General features: G+C 38.0%; 1 protein-coding gene across 1 annotated transcript in view; it reads right to left on the bottom strand.

Moving 5' to 3' along the window:
* Positions 1-226: 226 nt before the first annotated feature.
* The window catches only part of DNAH5 (dynein axonemal heavy chain 5), a 163,649-nt gene continuing 148,685 nt past the window's right edge, over positions 227-15,190 (bottom strand). The window contains exons 74-80 of the mRNA XM_087961159.1: positions 14,835-15,040; positions 14,177-14,380; positions 12,841-13,056; positions 10,550-10,762; positions 9,440-9,592; positions 6,822-7,053; positions 227-1,790 (exon numbers count right to left, since the gene is read on the bottom strand). Of these exons, the coding sequence (XP_087817285.1) occupies positions 1,639-1,790; positions 6,822-7,053; positions 9,440-9,592; positions 10,550-10,762; positions 12,841-13,056; positions 14,177-14,380; positions 14,835-15,040 (1,376 nt within the window). The 3' untranslated portion in view covers positions 227-1,638. The remainder of the gene's footprint in view (positions 1,791-6,821; positions 7,054-9,439; positions 9,593-10,549; positions 10,763-12,840; positions 13,057-14,176; positions 14,381-14,834; positions 15,041-15,190) is intronic.

Raw genomic sequence — 15,190 nt, forward strand, 5'->3', positions numbered from 1 at the left:
ATGTTTTGCTTGAAATACTTGAAGCAGGACTCTTTGTTCCAGGCTCAAATTAAAACACATGTTCCATTTTACTCCCTAATTAATTAATTAATTAATTTAATTCCTCAGGGAATTAAATTACTGGTGTTATCATCTGGTTATTCTTAAATTCTTGAAATTTATTTGAAGGAAGGAATTTCCATGATATAAAACTAACCACAAATCATGGGAAACATAGCAAACTAAATTAAATGAAAATATGGTTTATTTTACACAAATGAAGAGTCAAGGTGATAAAACTGAGGAGGGAAAAATGCAGAAAGAAAAGGAAGACACTAATAAAACAAATGAAGATAAATGGATTCACTCACAATCATAAGAGCTCATTGCATTCATAAAACATGTTACCCTCCAGTGAAAAATGCACTATCCAAATTATCTTCCTGTTTCAATGCAAGGTTATATTTATATAATGCATAAGAATGCATAAGAAAAGGAATAGTTTTTATAAATAGCTTTAAAAGGTTATTTTCTCCTTGATGGTTCAAAACTATAAAGGAAACAAAATAAAAATATAGAAATTATGAATTTAATTTGTATAGTTTTGTTTTCATTTTTGTATTCTGATCTTTACATTTAAAGCTAAATGATTTTTAATAAGATTACAATTGATTCTCAGAGTATTAAAAAAATTGAGGCCAACAAATGCCTATATTCACGGCAGACCTGCACAGCATGTTACCATCAAACCTAGTTGGCTTGTTAATTGCTAGATAACTGTTCCTTTCTCTTATCCAGAACTTTACAAAAAACCAGGTATCCTCGCATGCCTGGCTAACTGGAAATTTAGCTTAATAGATCACCATCTCTGCAAGCCTTATATAGATCAATATATTTTTGCCTTCACAAAAACAATGGAAACTGGATATGTTTTTTGTATTTGCAGTACATGATACAGTGACTATAAAACAAAAATTCTTCCATGTGTTTCATCCGCAAATTTAGATTTGCCAATATACTCTGCAGCATTGCAAATTATTGGAACGATTATTTTTTAAAAAATTAAATGTGCTTTATTTTTAATCAAAGAAGTTTGTAAGAATGTATTTTAATGCATCATACAAATGCTTTGTTTATCAAATTATAATAAGCCCTGGCTTGCATTCTGTGAGTTGAAAATGTTAAATGGAGGCAAGCAAATCCTGTGTTAATTCATAGAATACTCCAAGCAGCCCTGGCAATCCTTTTTAAAAATACAAATTTTGTGGAAAGTGCCAGTTATTTGGAGGGAAGGGAAACCTTTAGAAATGATCAAATATTGGTATACTTTGAAGTCATATAGATAAAATGCCAATTATAATTCAATTAAATGATCATTAAAATCATATTAAAAGCATGTAAAAACCACAATTCAGTTTTTAAAAGGAACTATTGATCAAGAATATACAGTAGTTAGTGATTTTTTTAAATAACTGAACATTAAAATTTGTCATCTCATTTGAGAGAAACTCAAGTTAGTGCAAAAGAGCATATATATAAAAACAAACTAACCTGTGACCCAGCTAGGTTCTTATTATGCCCATATAAAGGATATAACAAAAGGCTATTCTAAAAAAAACTAGTAGGAAATTAGACCAGCATGCAGATATTCTCTAAGCATTACTTGACATCACATAATAAGGCAACGCCACGTAATATCCAATGTTCAGGTGGTTGGGTAGTCCGTAGGTCCACTGCAGCAATGTAATTCAAATCTGTCCGAAGTGGTTTTTTGTAGATTGGACATGAATACAGGCGTGAATCTTTTGAGGCTAAGAAGAGGCAAACAAGAAAAGTTCATTTTTATAAGGTCATGAAGTAATTCAAATAAAATTTCAATCAACATAGCTTAAGTCAAAATGTTAAACAAGAGTTTAAACATAATAAGGAGCCATGGTGGTGCAGTGGTTGTAGTATTGCAGACTAATTCTGCTGACTGCTAACTGCCAGCAGTTCAGCAAGCAGTTCAATTCTCAAAAGCTCAAAGTTAACTCAGCCTTCCATCTTTCCAAGGTTGATAAAATGAGGATCCAGATTGTTGGGGGCAATATGCTGACTCTGTAAACTGTTTAGAGAGAGCTGTAAAGCACTTGAAGCAGTATATAAGTCTAAGTGCTATTGCTAAGTTATCAAATCTTAGCTCAACCAAGGATAAGTTGTGAAAACCACTTATAAAAAGATATTTAGCAAGATAAAAGGAACTAAGAGAATTTCTAATACATTGGCAATACAGAATAGGGGGGGGGGCCTGAAAGACCTGAAATGGAACATTATATATGAGGAATCTTAATAGATATTTTTACTGCACCAAATTTATGACATGCAGCATCTTTGCATGTTACAAGTGAAAGGGCATAGCAAGGACAGAAATGCTTTCCAATATGCTGATTTCCTTAGTGAATAAGCAATAAAATATACATAAAAATATTTTTTTAAAGTATTGCGTAACTAGATTTTAATCAAAAGGTTTCTACATTTGAGTGAATAAAAACCATTTAAACCTCCATGTCACTTCTTCCACCACTTCAACAGTTTCACTTCACAGGGAAGAAAGCATCAGACAATAACCTGAACACTCCAGGGAGACAGACAGAAAAGCAGATGCTCCTTCAGGAAATTGTACATCAAAGCAGATTGGAGTTTAAAAATTAAAAGAAGCATGTTGAATTGGGTCCAGCATAATATGTGCAGGCATAATATGTTCTTCAAGTAGCTCAACTCTAGTCATCCTTTCAGGATAATTAAAATTTCTAGGCCATTTTAAAAAAGAAACATTTATATTACAATACAGTAATTCAGTTGGGAGAGAACCGGAATGTGGATAATTATTGCCAGGATATCTTTGGAAAGTTAATTATCAGTGTATCAGACCAAGGGCTCATCCTGTTGTGGCCCACCATGGGCCAGTGGAGCTGGCGGCAGACGCAGACAGTGAGGTGGCTGGGGAGGAACATGAGTCCGGGAGTGCTCTGCGTCGGAGGCAGAGATGGGGCCAGGGCCATCTGACAGTCATCAACTACCTTTGGAATCGGAGTTCAGTCAGGCAGAAGAACAGCTGGAACCAGTTCCCAATGTGTGCATGCGCAGAGCTGCTAAGACAAGGGAACAGGGAACAAGGGTCAACATGGGAGTAAAGGCTCAGGTGACTGGTGAATGGCCCCTCCCATGGGGAATAAAGAGGAGCGAAGATATAGGCCTGGCAACTCTCCCAGCCTGATAAAGGTCTGTAATTGTGAAATCTCATGAAAGACTGTTTGCTGGGACTTTGCTGGAAACGAATTCCCTTTAACCTAAATAAAAGGGGTTTTATAAGGATGAGGAGCTGCTTCATGATCTTGGGATGCCTAAATCAGAACACATCCATACTGCAATCATAATATCTTTTCATTGATGGGAGAAAAGTGTTCCAACAAGAGAAAAAATGCTATTTCCCAACCTATTTTTTATCACACCTCTGAGAGGCCAATAATGTTGCTTCCCTCAAAGAAAGTAATATGGATTACTTTCAGGACAGGAATTGGTTTATTCTTCCAAGTCAGATAATTGACCTCCAGTTATTCCTCCTCAACACACTGGATTGTCTAGGTGTGTGGTCTTCTGTCACAATAGCTGGGAAAACACTACCTTCTGCCAGAACTCAATGAACTGATCTATGAGACAGAAGCCACCTTGTTCATCATTAAGTAATTGACATGTTGGGTCTATGGAGATTCTCCATTGTTCAGGTCACAGTTGTCCCAAAGGTGCTTTTCCAAAAGGCAACGGGACTTCCTTGGTATTTTCTTTGAAAACGTTTCACTTCTCATCCAATAAACATTCAGAAGTTTCCTTTTGGGAAAGCATCTCTGGGACAATTGACATACTGTGTCTTTCCAACTGAGTGAATGAACTCTAAGTTGATAACAGATGTTGGAATCAGTACGCTCACTTGGGCCTAGAGTGGCGATGAAGGGATGCAAACTATCAATGTTATTTGGAACAAACCCAGTTCCCTGAAACACAAGTGGACCCCACTCCCCCTATCAATGTTGCCAATTACCAAGTCTCACCAGTATAGTCAATGGTAATGAATAATGAAAGTTACAATCAGTATCTGGAGAGTCATGCATTATCCAGCACCACACCCAATTTAGAGAGACTTTGGTTCTGTTAGACTAGAATATCATTGAACATGCCAAAAAAAAACAACAACCCACAATCACTTTGGAAGCACTGACCTATCTTGTAATAGTCATTTTTCTTACTTTCTACAATTACTCTTCAAATGTCAGTCCAATTACCTCATTTCTAGATGAGGTCCTTATCTGCATATTATTGATACTTCAACCAATATTCTTTGACAACAGTTCCTGCAGTTTTATGTAGATTTTACCACAGGTCCCCTTAGGAGACATAACACTCATGCCATGGAGATCATCAATATCACCCCAAAAGCATTTCTCATAATTGTCTTAAGTAGGAGCAAGACTATGGCAAGTTTTCCTAAAAGTCTCTGACATGAAAAGTCTTGTGAGAAGCAACACCTGTACTCATCTTATTTCTTTCCTGGCACTGATCATCCATAGGATGGCAATTTTAAATGCTATCCTTAGAATCCAAGTGGAATAAGACCCCTTCATATTTTGGGTCATGCAGGATATTCTCAACTGAGAAGGGCATTTATACAGGCCTACAATATAGAAACCCCTTCATATACCTGCAAATCAGCTTCATAGGTACTGCGTACAGGCAGTCCTTGACTAACAACTACAATTGAGCCCAACATTTCTGATGCTAAGTGAAACACTTGTTAAGGGAACTCTGCCCCATTTTACAGCCTTTCTTGCCATTGTTGTTAAGTGAATCGCTGCAGTTGTTAAATTAGTGAATGAATCTAGTTTCCTCACTGACTTTGCTGTAAGGAGGTTGCAAAAGGTTGCAACAGGACCTGGGGACACTGCAACCAACATAAATATGAATCCGTTGCCAAGCATCTGAATTTTGATCATGAGGATGCTACAATGGAGGTAAGTGTGAAAATCTGCAATAAGTTACTTTTTTTGCTGTCATTGTAACTTTGAATGATCACTAAATGAACTGTTACAAGTAGAGGACTCCCTGTACAGTTGTCCAGAAGACATTTCGCTTCTCATCCAAAAAATTTGAAGAAGAAGCTCTGAAGAGCTTAAGAAGCTTCTTGGGTGAGAAGTGAAATGTCTTCAAAGAAAAAAAAAACCAGAAAGTCCAGTTGCCTCTTGAAAAAGCACCTTTGGGACAACCATGATTGAGAATCTCCACAGACATTTCCCTATACAGTTATCTCTTACCAAAGGTAAACAAACAGATTTAACCAAAACTGTTTGTGTCACAAATAACTGAAAGAAAAAAGGCAGGACTACCAAGCTTGAGGTTTTATTGCAGTTGCATTTTTTCTTGTGGGACTTTATTTCTTGGGGTGGGGGAAGCTGTCTGTTTTCAGGTCAACATTCCGAACCAAATTTCAGAAAGCAGAGCGACAGTCTGTCCCTAGCCCACTGTTGATTCTGACAGCTGTTTCCCCCCCTTCGCCGATCCCAAAGCTTCTTCCCTTCACTTCTGAAGTTGCACTTTCAGTCTTTTGACTTGTTTGCTCAAGCAGATCCAAACTCTATACATTCAGCTGTCAACAAGAACACCTACATACCAAGTAACAACTTGTAGCCTTGTTTGAAAAAATCCTCACAAGTGTAAAAAGCTGGGTGTTAGCTGATTGACATTTTTTAAAAAAATCAATAATTTAAGTGGAAAGAAATCCTTTGCCACTGTGTTGATTTTTCCCAAATGAACAAGTATGTTTTTTATTCTCTTCACTCATAGGTTTCATTTGGTTTTACACTGCAGGTCTGATCTAGCATAAGATGAAGTAGAAATGCATATTTTATTATAGTCTCCTCTTTATGGGCTAACACACTTCAAGCCGCTTCTGAGCATGCAGTAGGTGGGGGGAAAGCAGCATACTTATATACTTATTATTTAGCCACTTTCATTCTGCCTAGAATATATCCATTGCAAATCAATCCTAAAGCTGGCAAAAGGAAATGGTAAAGTAGTTTCTATTGATCTGTTTAAATATAGGTATTGTTCCTATTGAGAAAAGAAATAAAAATGCGGGATTCAATAAACTGAGTTCTGCGTCCCTGTGCATCTCTTTTTTTTTCTCTATTGAACAAGTGTATTCTAAACTTAATGACAATTCAAGGCTAAAGGGGCACATGAATATAGCAGAACCAGCTTAACTTTGAAGCTGGACCTGGTGAAGGGTTTTTTAACATGCTTTTGTTCATAGAATAACTTAGGATCACTTGCAGAATCCAAGAACTGTGCCAATAAACCTTGTTTCTGTGCTTCCAAATGGTGATTATGGCTTAGCAGAGATTGTTTCAAATCAAACTCACACCTTCTTTTGAACACAATTCACCATTTTCTAACACAATGTTATATTTTCTTAATATCCATAAAGCACATAGGTTAGCATTGCTGTTGCTAGGAATACAAACATGAATATACTTTGCATACTATTGAGTAATACATATTCAATAAGGAGTATTTTAATATCTTTGCTCCCAAAAGAGCAACTAGGAATAAAGCTTTTCGGGACCCTATATAAAAAAATGGCAGCATTTGTTCTTCAGGGACTGACAAGCAAGCATTTTCATTTAAAATCCAAACATTTTTTTTCATGCCACAAAACCTGTAGAATCCATAGGCTTTTTAAAACTGTGAAATACTCTCACTTAAACTGTGAAATACTGTATCATCAAAATCACATTCAATTTAATACTCACTGTTGTTTTCTGCATATATCCTTATTACAGGCATTGGTTCAAAGAGCACTTTAGGTTTAGATTCAATGAGTTTCATGTTCCTTTTGTCCCATCCAGCTCCTTCTAGGTAGAGGCCATATACATAGACTCCTTCAGAAGGAGGAGTTGAGATGTCATCATTCATCCACTTTGTGACCTCACTGCACAGAACCACACTGTCAAGTGCCCAACCCTTGTTTGCTCTTGTTATTTCCTGTTTCAAAGCAATGGAACAGTTAGAAGTTAGATCAAAATTTCTACCATCAAAGAACCAATGTACTTTCAGAATAAATAAGCCAAAAATTGGAAAATACAATGGAGTCACATATTTTATTTTTCTCCCGAGCTTTTCTAATTATATACTAATTTCTATAGCATGTATACAAGTGAGACCCAAAGGTGTTTTTTCAAGAGGCACCTGGACTTTCTGGTTTTTCTTTGAAGACATTTCGCTTCTCATCTTCTTGGATGAGAAGTAAAACATCTTCAAAGAAAAACCAGAAAGTCTAGTTGCCTCTTGAAAAAGCATCTTTGAGACAACCATGACCTGAGAATCTCCATAGACATCTACAAGTGAGAACTAAGCAGTTTTTTTGTTTTTCAGTTTTGGTCCCTTCAGGTCAGTCATGATTCCTAGCAACTGCCTGGCAAAGGCTCTGCAGTTTTCTTGGCAATATTTTGGAAGTGGTTAGTCCTTGCTTGCTTGCTTCTTAAGGCTCAGAGCAATTGCCTGGCCCAAAGTCACCTAGGTGGTTTCATGCCCACAGTTCCCCATTTTCTAGATTGTTGCCTCAACCACCACACTAAACTGACTCTCTAACATAACTTGTTGGGGGGGGTTGGGGGGTGGGGGGGGGGGGGGGGGGGGGGGGGGGGGGGGGGGGGGGGGGGGGGGGGGTTGTGTGGTGTGGGTTTTTTTTGTGGGGGTTGGGGGGGGGGGGGGGGGGGGGGGGGGGGGGGGGGGGGGGGGGGGGGGGGGGGTGTGGGATGTTTTTTTTTTTTTTGGGGGGGGCGGGGGGGGGGGGGGGGGGGGGGGGGGGGGGGGGGCGGGGGGGGGGGGGGGGGGGGGGGGGGGGGGGGGGGGGGGGGGGGGGGGGGGGGGGGGGGGGGGGGGGGGTTTGGTGGGGGGGGGGGGGGGGGGGGGGGGGGGGGCCCCCCAGGGGGGGGCCCCTTTTTTTTTTTTTTTAGGCGATTTGACTGAATTCCCCCTTTCCTCACGACGGGGTATACGCTGGGTGAGCTTGCCACCTTCCCCCTAAGTGATACTTCTTTCATATTTCTTACACGGCCCTGATAGGATGAGCTTTTCTTTCTTTATCAAGGCAAAGGGAAGCCTCAGGAGCTCAACTCATTACATTCCGGTTGCAAACTATCTGGGCTCTAAATGCGTTTTAACGCCACGGCAGCAATTGCTCAGGAAATCAGCTGTAAGGTAGATTAAAGCCTAGTTCAGAAAGAGGCCAATATATACTAGTTTCCGAGGGTGTTTAGTTTTGGGGGGGGGGGGGAAAATGAATTTTTGCAAAAAAAAAGTGGGGTTATGGAACGGGGGTAAAGCTGGTCAGAAAGCCAATATATACTAGTTATCAAAAGTATCAGAAAAGTGGGACTAATTTAGAAAGGTATTTTATAAAGGAGTCAAAAGTTAATTCAAATTCAGAAGTCACAACTTTCTCTAAAAAATTACCAGTTAGAAGAGGTTTTAAAGTTTTGATTTCTAGAACACTTCCTTGTAACAAAGGAGTTTTCACTCTCCTAGTAAGGGGAGGCCACCTGTCAGCCAGTTAATGCCTACAATCTGTTGTTAGCAAATTCCTGTTTCCCTTCCTAGAAATCAAAAAGAAGCAGGTTCTTCTTTTTCGTATTTTAATCTACCACAGAAGAAGCAAAGATACTATATAAAGGAGACATCTGAACAAGAGAAAGGTTTAAAACAATATTTTAGCAGTGGAGTCCTCCCTGCAGAATAGGAGTTAGGCCAGAGCCATGCACACAAAAACACACAGTTGTACAATACAACTGGCTTGCTGCTGGGAAGCACAGAATACCAAATTAGGGAAGCCCTCTTTGCCTAGCATAAGAGTCACTGGCAGCTGCCAGGAATCAGCTGGTTGCTGTGTTCCATTGTGAGCTACATAGACAGCTGGCGAGAGCCATGACAACCAATTGCCCAAGTACCACAGGCAGTTTTATATATTTGACTTAGAAATATCTGCTTGTCAAAATCATGGGCAACCATAAAGTCTGAAATTTAAGATTCAGAATATTTCCCTGACAATAGATGTTTGTTCTTGGATTTCCAAAGACTACATTTCCCTGCCATAATTTATTATTGACTTAAGCTCTTCTCAAGCCTAGTGCAACATTTGTAAGGTAGAAGAAGACTGGAACACCCTAAGCCTCATCACAATCATGAAAATGAAAAAAAAAATAGTTAAAGAAAAGTGAGGTCTAATTATACCAGCCCTAGTTTCTTCAAGAAGGCAAAAGCAACTCCATTCACTTTCCTGAAAATAGATTATATCTTCACATGTACGGTATTCATTTCAGATAAAAATCAAAACAAGTGGACAGAATTGTAGAGCAATCAGATATTTAACCTGTCTCATTGCAGTTAAAAAGCCCTGGGGATTGAAGAATCCTGTCATCCAAAAGCAATTTGGTCGTTTCTCAAAAATCCAAGAATGAAATTGCCGGTTTCTTTCAAGAAGTTCAGTAAACCAAAAACCAAGTGTGCTGGAAGCCCAAGATGCCTAGAAACAGAGAAAAAAAATATGGTACAAGAAACTACACTGTACAATGCTTCGAAACTTGGGGGTTGAAGACGTAAAAAGTATCTGGGTTGTATACTGCATTTTTTCAGAAGACGGACTATGCTAAAGACAAGATGTCAGAGAAAAGAGTAACCAAATTTATCCTCCTTGTATGAAGGAACTTTCAATCAAGTTAGCTTCTAGTCCTTTCCCACCCAAATCTGCAGGAGTACACGGTAAGTGGATCAAGCTACTTTTATAAAACATTGGATGCAGATGATTATACTACTCATGAAGTAAATGCATTTTTTTTTTAAAAAAAAGAGAAGTCCCAGTAGATACTGCAGTACAATTAGTCCTCGACTTACAACACTTCATTTAGTGATTGTTCAAAGTTGCTACATCATAGCAGCCCCATGGTCATGTGATCAAAATTCAAACCCTTGGTAACTGATTCATGTTTATAATGGCTGCAGGATCCCAGGGCCGGGTGATCTCCTTTTGTGACCTTCTCACAAGCAAAGTCAATGGGGAAGTCAGATTCATTGAGCAACTGTGTTACTAACTTAACAGCTGCCGTGATTCATTTAACAGGCTGTAAAATGGGGCAAAATTCACTTAACCAATGTCTCACTTAGCAACATATATTTTGGGCTCTATTGTGGTTGTAAATCGATAGCTACCTGTACTAAAGTGATAAGACAGAAATGGCATGGTGAAATTACTACATGAGACATCTTTCCTATATGTATGGCCTAGAAATTTCCTACTGGAATGGCATGTAATGCTAAGTAAACATATGAAAACACGCCTTCAATTACAAGGAATCAATTAATTAACAGTAACTATGTAGGTGTGTTTAGGTGCTTTGACCATATCATAATTGGATTAGGGGAGTTAATATAGAAGAATGATGGCATAACATTATTTTCCTTCTAATGAAACAACAGTACCAACCTTTCTCCAGCGCTCTGGGATTCGTGCATCATACATACAATCCAGAGCATCCCTGAGATTCTCATTCATGATTATGGTTCCATCAATGGCCAGTTTAAGATCTGTCAAAGTGTTTCGCACCAGAGCGATAATCCTTTGCATTCTGTCAATTTCCTGTCGCAGAAAGATGTTCATTGGCTGAAATGGTCCCATTTGCTGAAGTCTTTCCTTTACCTAACATGAGATAGAGAATATTTAAATACAATGCCAGTTAGCATGCTGACCGCCATGTCCACTAGGCATTAGCTACTGACTTCTATAAAATTCTATGCGGAGGAAATGAAATGGGAGGAAAACTTTTTTTTTCAAAGAGGCAAGGAGCATGAACTCCTTGAACATTAAAATCATGTACAAGAAGCTTGTCTAAAAAATATCTGAATCAGTTATTTCAAAAGTATTTGAAAATAAATGCAAGTATAAAAATGGCATGATATTTAGAAGGTTAATGTATCCATAATTCTCTATGGAAAAGCTATAAAACAAATACAGAAAGCTTTGATATGTGAAGATTTAATAAATCTAATTATAAATATAAATATCAAATCAAACCAAATAAGTGATCAAATATACATGAGTGTATTTGCATGCAAGAGCCAACTAGGAGAATACGAGTTCTAGTTTTAGGCACGAAGCCAGCTGGGTAACCTTGGTCCAGGTTTTCCATTCTCTGTCCTAGGAAGAAGACAATGGCAAACCCCTTCTGAAAAACCTTGCCAATAAAAATATAGGGACATGTCCAGGCAGTCTCCAAGAATCAAACAGAAATGAAGGGCTGGGGGGAGAAACTGCATATGCAGTAGATCACATTAATCAAAAAGGCTGACTGAAGTGCTCATTTTGTTATTAATTTGAATTGATTTTTGTCCCTGAGCAATACCTATTTTTTATAAGCAAATATCTTTCAGTTGGCCTTTTTTGTTGATTTCCTTATTTGGATATCAGTATATTTTATCATTTACTAGCTTGATACCCGTGCTTCACTATGAAACTATGTATTCGGGCTTAGTTTTTGGGGAGGAAAATAAAGGGGGGGATTTCTGCCTCTGCCTACCAGCATCCATTGGTATTCATCTGGCTAGCGTCCTGTCAGTGTGTGAGAGAGTTGAGGGCTGTCTGGATATTGAAACAGTATTTGCTGTGTGAACAAGAAGGAAACAGCAAGGAGCCTGGATGTGGCTTAGCTCAACTGTTCTGTACCAAAGCTGCTTGGTGCTGTGAAACTAAAACTGAAACTGAAACTCCTCTCCTCTGATTGTGTGTTTTTCTTTTCAAGTGGAGAGGGGGAATAGAACTCCTTATCATCAGAGTGTGTTAATAATAATATAGGAAATGCTAATGGTCTGATGGTCATTTTGAAAAATCCTTTCTTAGTGAGCACCTAGAAGCCAAGAGGAACATACGTTTGTAGGCTTTACAGTTCTGGAGATTTTGTGATGATGCGTGAGTGGTATTTCGCATTTATATAGATGTCTACAATTAAATTACATATAGATGTCTGCCAATTAAAACAAAGAAATATAACCGGCTGTTTCTCTCCATTTTGAAACTGGCCTGCTTTGTCGTAAAGCACCATATGCCGGGGTGAGATTCTACCAGTTCACACCTATTCACTAGAACTGGTTGTTAACATTCTAAGTAGTTCGGAGAACCAGTTGTTAGAAGAAATTACTGGCCTAATCCTGTAAGGAAGGCTGGAAGGAAATATTCTGGTGTTGCTTACCGAAACTGCCTCTCTGTTAACCCTTATTACATTCTTGGCAGGACTAGACTTCCTGTCTCAGGAACTTCTCTGGAGTTTTTTTTCCCCTCCTTTGCTGGTACTTTGCTTGTGTGGAGTGACCATTCAAAGTTACAATGGCACTGAAAAAAGTGACTTATGACCATTTTTCACATTTACGACTGTTGCAGCATCCCCACAGTCATGAGAGGCCAGGCGCAGAGATGCGTGCCTCAATGTGAGTGATATTGAGTTGGCCATGCCCAGCCATAAATATGACCATCAAGCCACGCCCACCAACTAAGCCACGCCCACAGAACCGGTTGTTAAAAAATTTGAATCCCACCCCTGACCATATCTCTTTGTTATTTAGCTTCACCAGTTCATTCCTTAATATCTATGTTACAAGCATAGTGAAAATATTATTTTTGAAAAAGGGGGATTAAGAAAAAAGGGGTTTCCCCCCCAGTTAGACAACATGAAAAACAATTCCAATTTAGCCGATGCTTCCTATCTCAAGATTGTATGAACTTACTTCAAAAGGCACATAATCTGCAGGTAGTTTCTCCAACATATCATCAGCAAGCCTGGCCACTACAGCTTCTCGGGTTTCACCACTTCCACTAGAGCTATCTTTGGGCTGAATGCTGAGGATGGTGTCTAGCACATCTTTTGCCAGTTTGCTCTGGTAAGTAATATCAGCATTGGGATGCAGCCCAAAGACTTCTGGAGTATCATAAGCAGGCAAGCCCTGTTCAAGGCAACATAAAGCACATATAACAAGGGTTACCTTGTGGTCAGAGGACCAGTCAGTACATTTTATTAATATAGAGTAATATAGAGACTCTTCTAAAGTACTGGTGGAAACGAGTATTAAAAAAGCAGAGTGGCAATAGCAAACATATTTTTAAAAAAACAGCATCAGAGAGCACAGTAAAAAATGAATAAATAGGAATAAAAATCCCTATTTTAATGCATTATTGATTGAGGGTTTAACATTAAAACACTGAAAATATAACAGTACACTGGAATCTAAAAGAATATTTGTAATATATGTGTGTGTGTGTGTGTGTGTGTGTGTGTGTGCATATAGTATGTGTGCATGTGTGTTTATATATACACAGACACATACATGTGTCTGTGTGTGTATAGTGTATGTATATATACGGTATAGTGATACATATACATATATAATGTTTATAAATGTGCCCGTATATGTATCTTTAAAAAGATAACATCAACAAATAGTTAGATTTCAGATTTTTCATTTATACAATACATTTCAGGAAATTATTACATAAGGTGAAAGAATAATTATCTAACTTAACACTTGTACGGTGCTTTGAAGTAGTTTAATTGTACTAACTGAACTTTGAAGTTCAGTTTAATTGTAACCCTGATACCATAACCTTTATGTATTTATATAAAATTTTAAACGTCTTATCAGCAATACTCTTCTTTGTCATGGTAACACCATCATTCTCCCACCCCCTTTACATTGTTCTGATTTTAGTATCAAAAAGAAATGCATTGTCACTGACATCAACACAAAGGCAATTTTCAAATCAAGAATTTCCAGATGTTCACAAATGTCTTAAATATTACTATCTCTGAGGCTGTGAGGCAGAAGTTCAATCTACCTACATAGCACATTATTAATTTCTCAGTTCCTTTCATATTTTGATATTAATTTCTTTACTTTAAACATCCTTTCTATATATCTTCAGAGTTCTTGTCTGCAATTTCTATACAGGATATTTGATTAAGGAGAAAGTACGCTAGAGCACTGACTTTGTGAATGAAGAAAGCTTTTGATTTATTAACTTCAGCTTAGCCTTCAATTTTCCTTTTATTTTCCAATGACTACATACCTGTATGTAGTGCAGGTACTGATCCACTGTAGTACACTTGGGTATATTGTATCCTTTGTAAAATGAAAAGTCTTGGCTGAACATGCTTTCACTGAACCACACTTTAGCAAATGTGTTAAGGAGCCTTTTGTCATAGTCATCTGTCACCCTTCCACCATACTGAATTTCCCCAATCATATAACGAACAGTATTCCAGGACACACCCTGAAAAAGATTTTTAAAAATATGGTATGTATACTAAAATAAATGTATATGTTTATAATCAATCAGAATAGAGCTGGAAGGGACCTAGTCCATGTGCACATGAAAGATCTGAAAATTCCTATGCATATATTATCTTATTCTGAACTAGACTGAATCAAAAACAGTTCCATTATTAAATTGGAATCCTCCCCCTATTTACTTTTCTATCTCTCTCTTGTTGTTAGCTATCTTCTTTCTCTTCCAACAGCATATTATAGCCATCCAATATGTATTACATCTGATATCAGGACATCCATCCTTATCTCTAAATCTAGGCTAGTGAATTTAATGTTTAACATTAAAGGTTAATTGACTATATTACATTGAGTGAAGATTGGTGGACAACATCATAAATTATTTCAAGTTTCATATATGCTGCTAGAGATTTATTTCCAGCCAATTAGTGCCAATTAACCTTTTTGATGTCCATGTCATCCAAATGGTTCTGAACAAACTGTACTGTGGCATTGAAATCAGCTTGGTTGAATTCATAAGGAATATTCCATCCTAGAGGTCCAAATTTCCTTCTCTCTTGAACAGTGGAGTGGAGGAAAGCAACAGCATATAAGATTGGCTTCCATTGCACCATATTGCTGATGTCCAAGAGATCTTGATTCACACCTGTAACAAAGTCATTGACCATTATAAACAAACTTTCCTATAAATCCCTTAATGAAAAGCTTTCTTATTTTGTTTTGACTTTCTGGAACTGCATTTTTCCTTGGCAATTCCCATTTAATCACAACTTCTACATGATAGTTACTTACACAA

This window comes from Notechis scutatus, chromosome 3 (assembly GCF_049901735.1).
Source record: "Notechis scutatus isolate UNSWTSFEM ecotype Mainland chromosome 3, rNotScu1.2, whole genome shotgun sequence".
Classification (NCBI taxonomy): Eukaryota; Metazoa; Chordata; class Lepidosauria; order Squamata; family Elapidae; genus Notechis; species Notechis scutatus.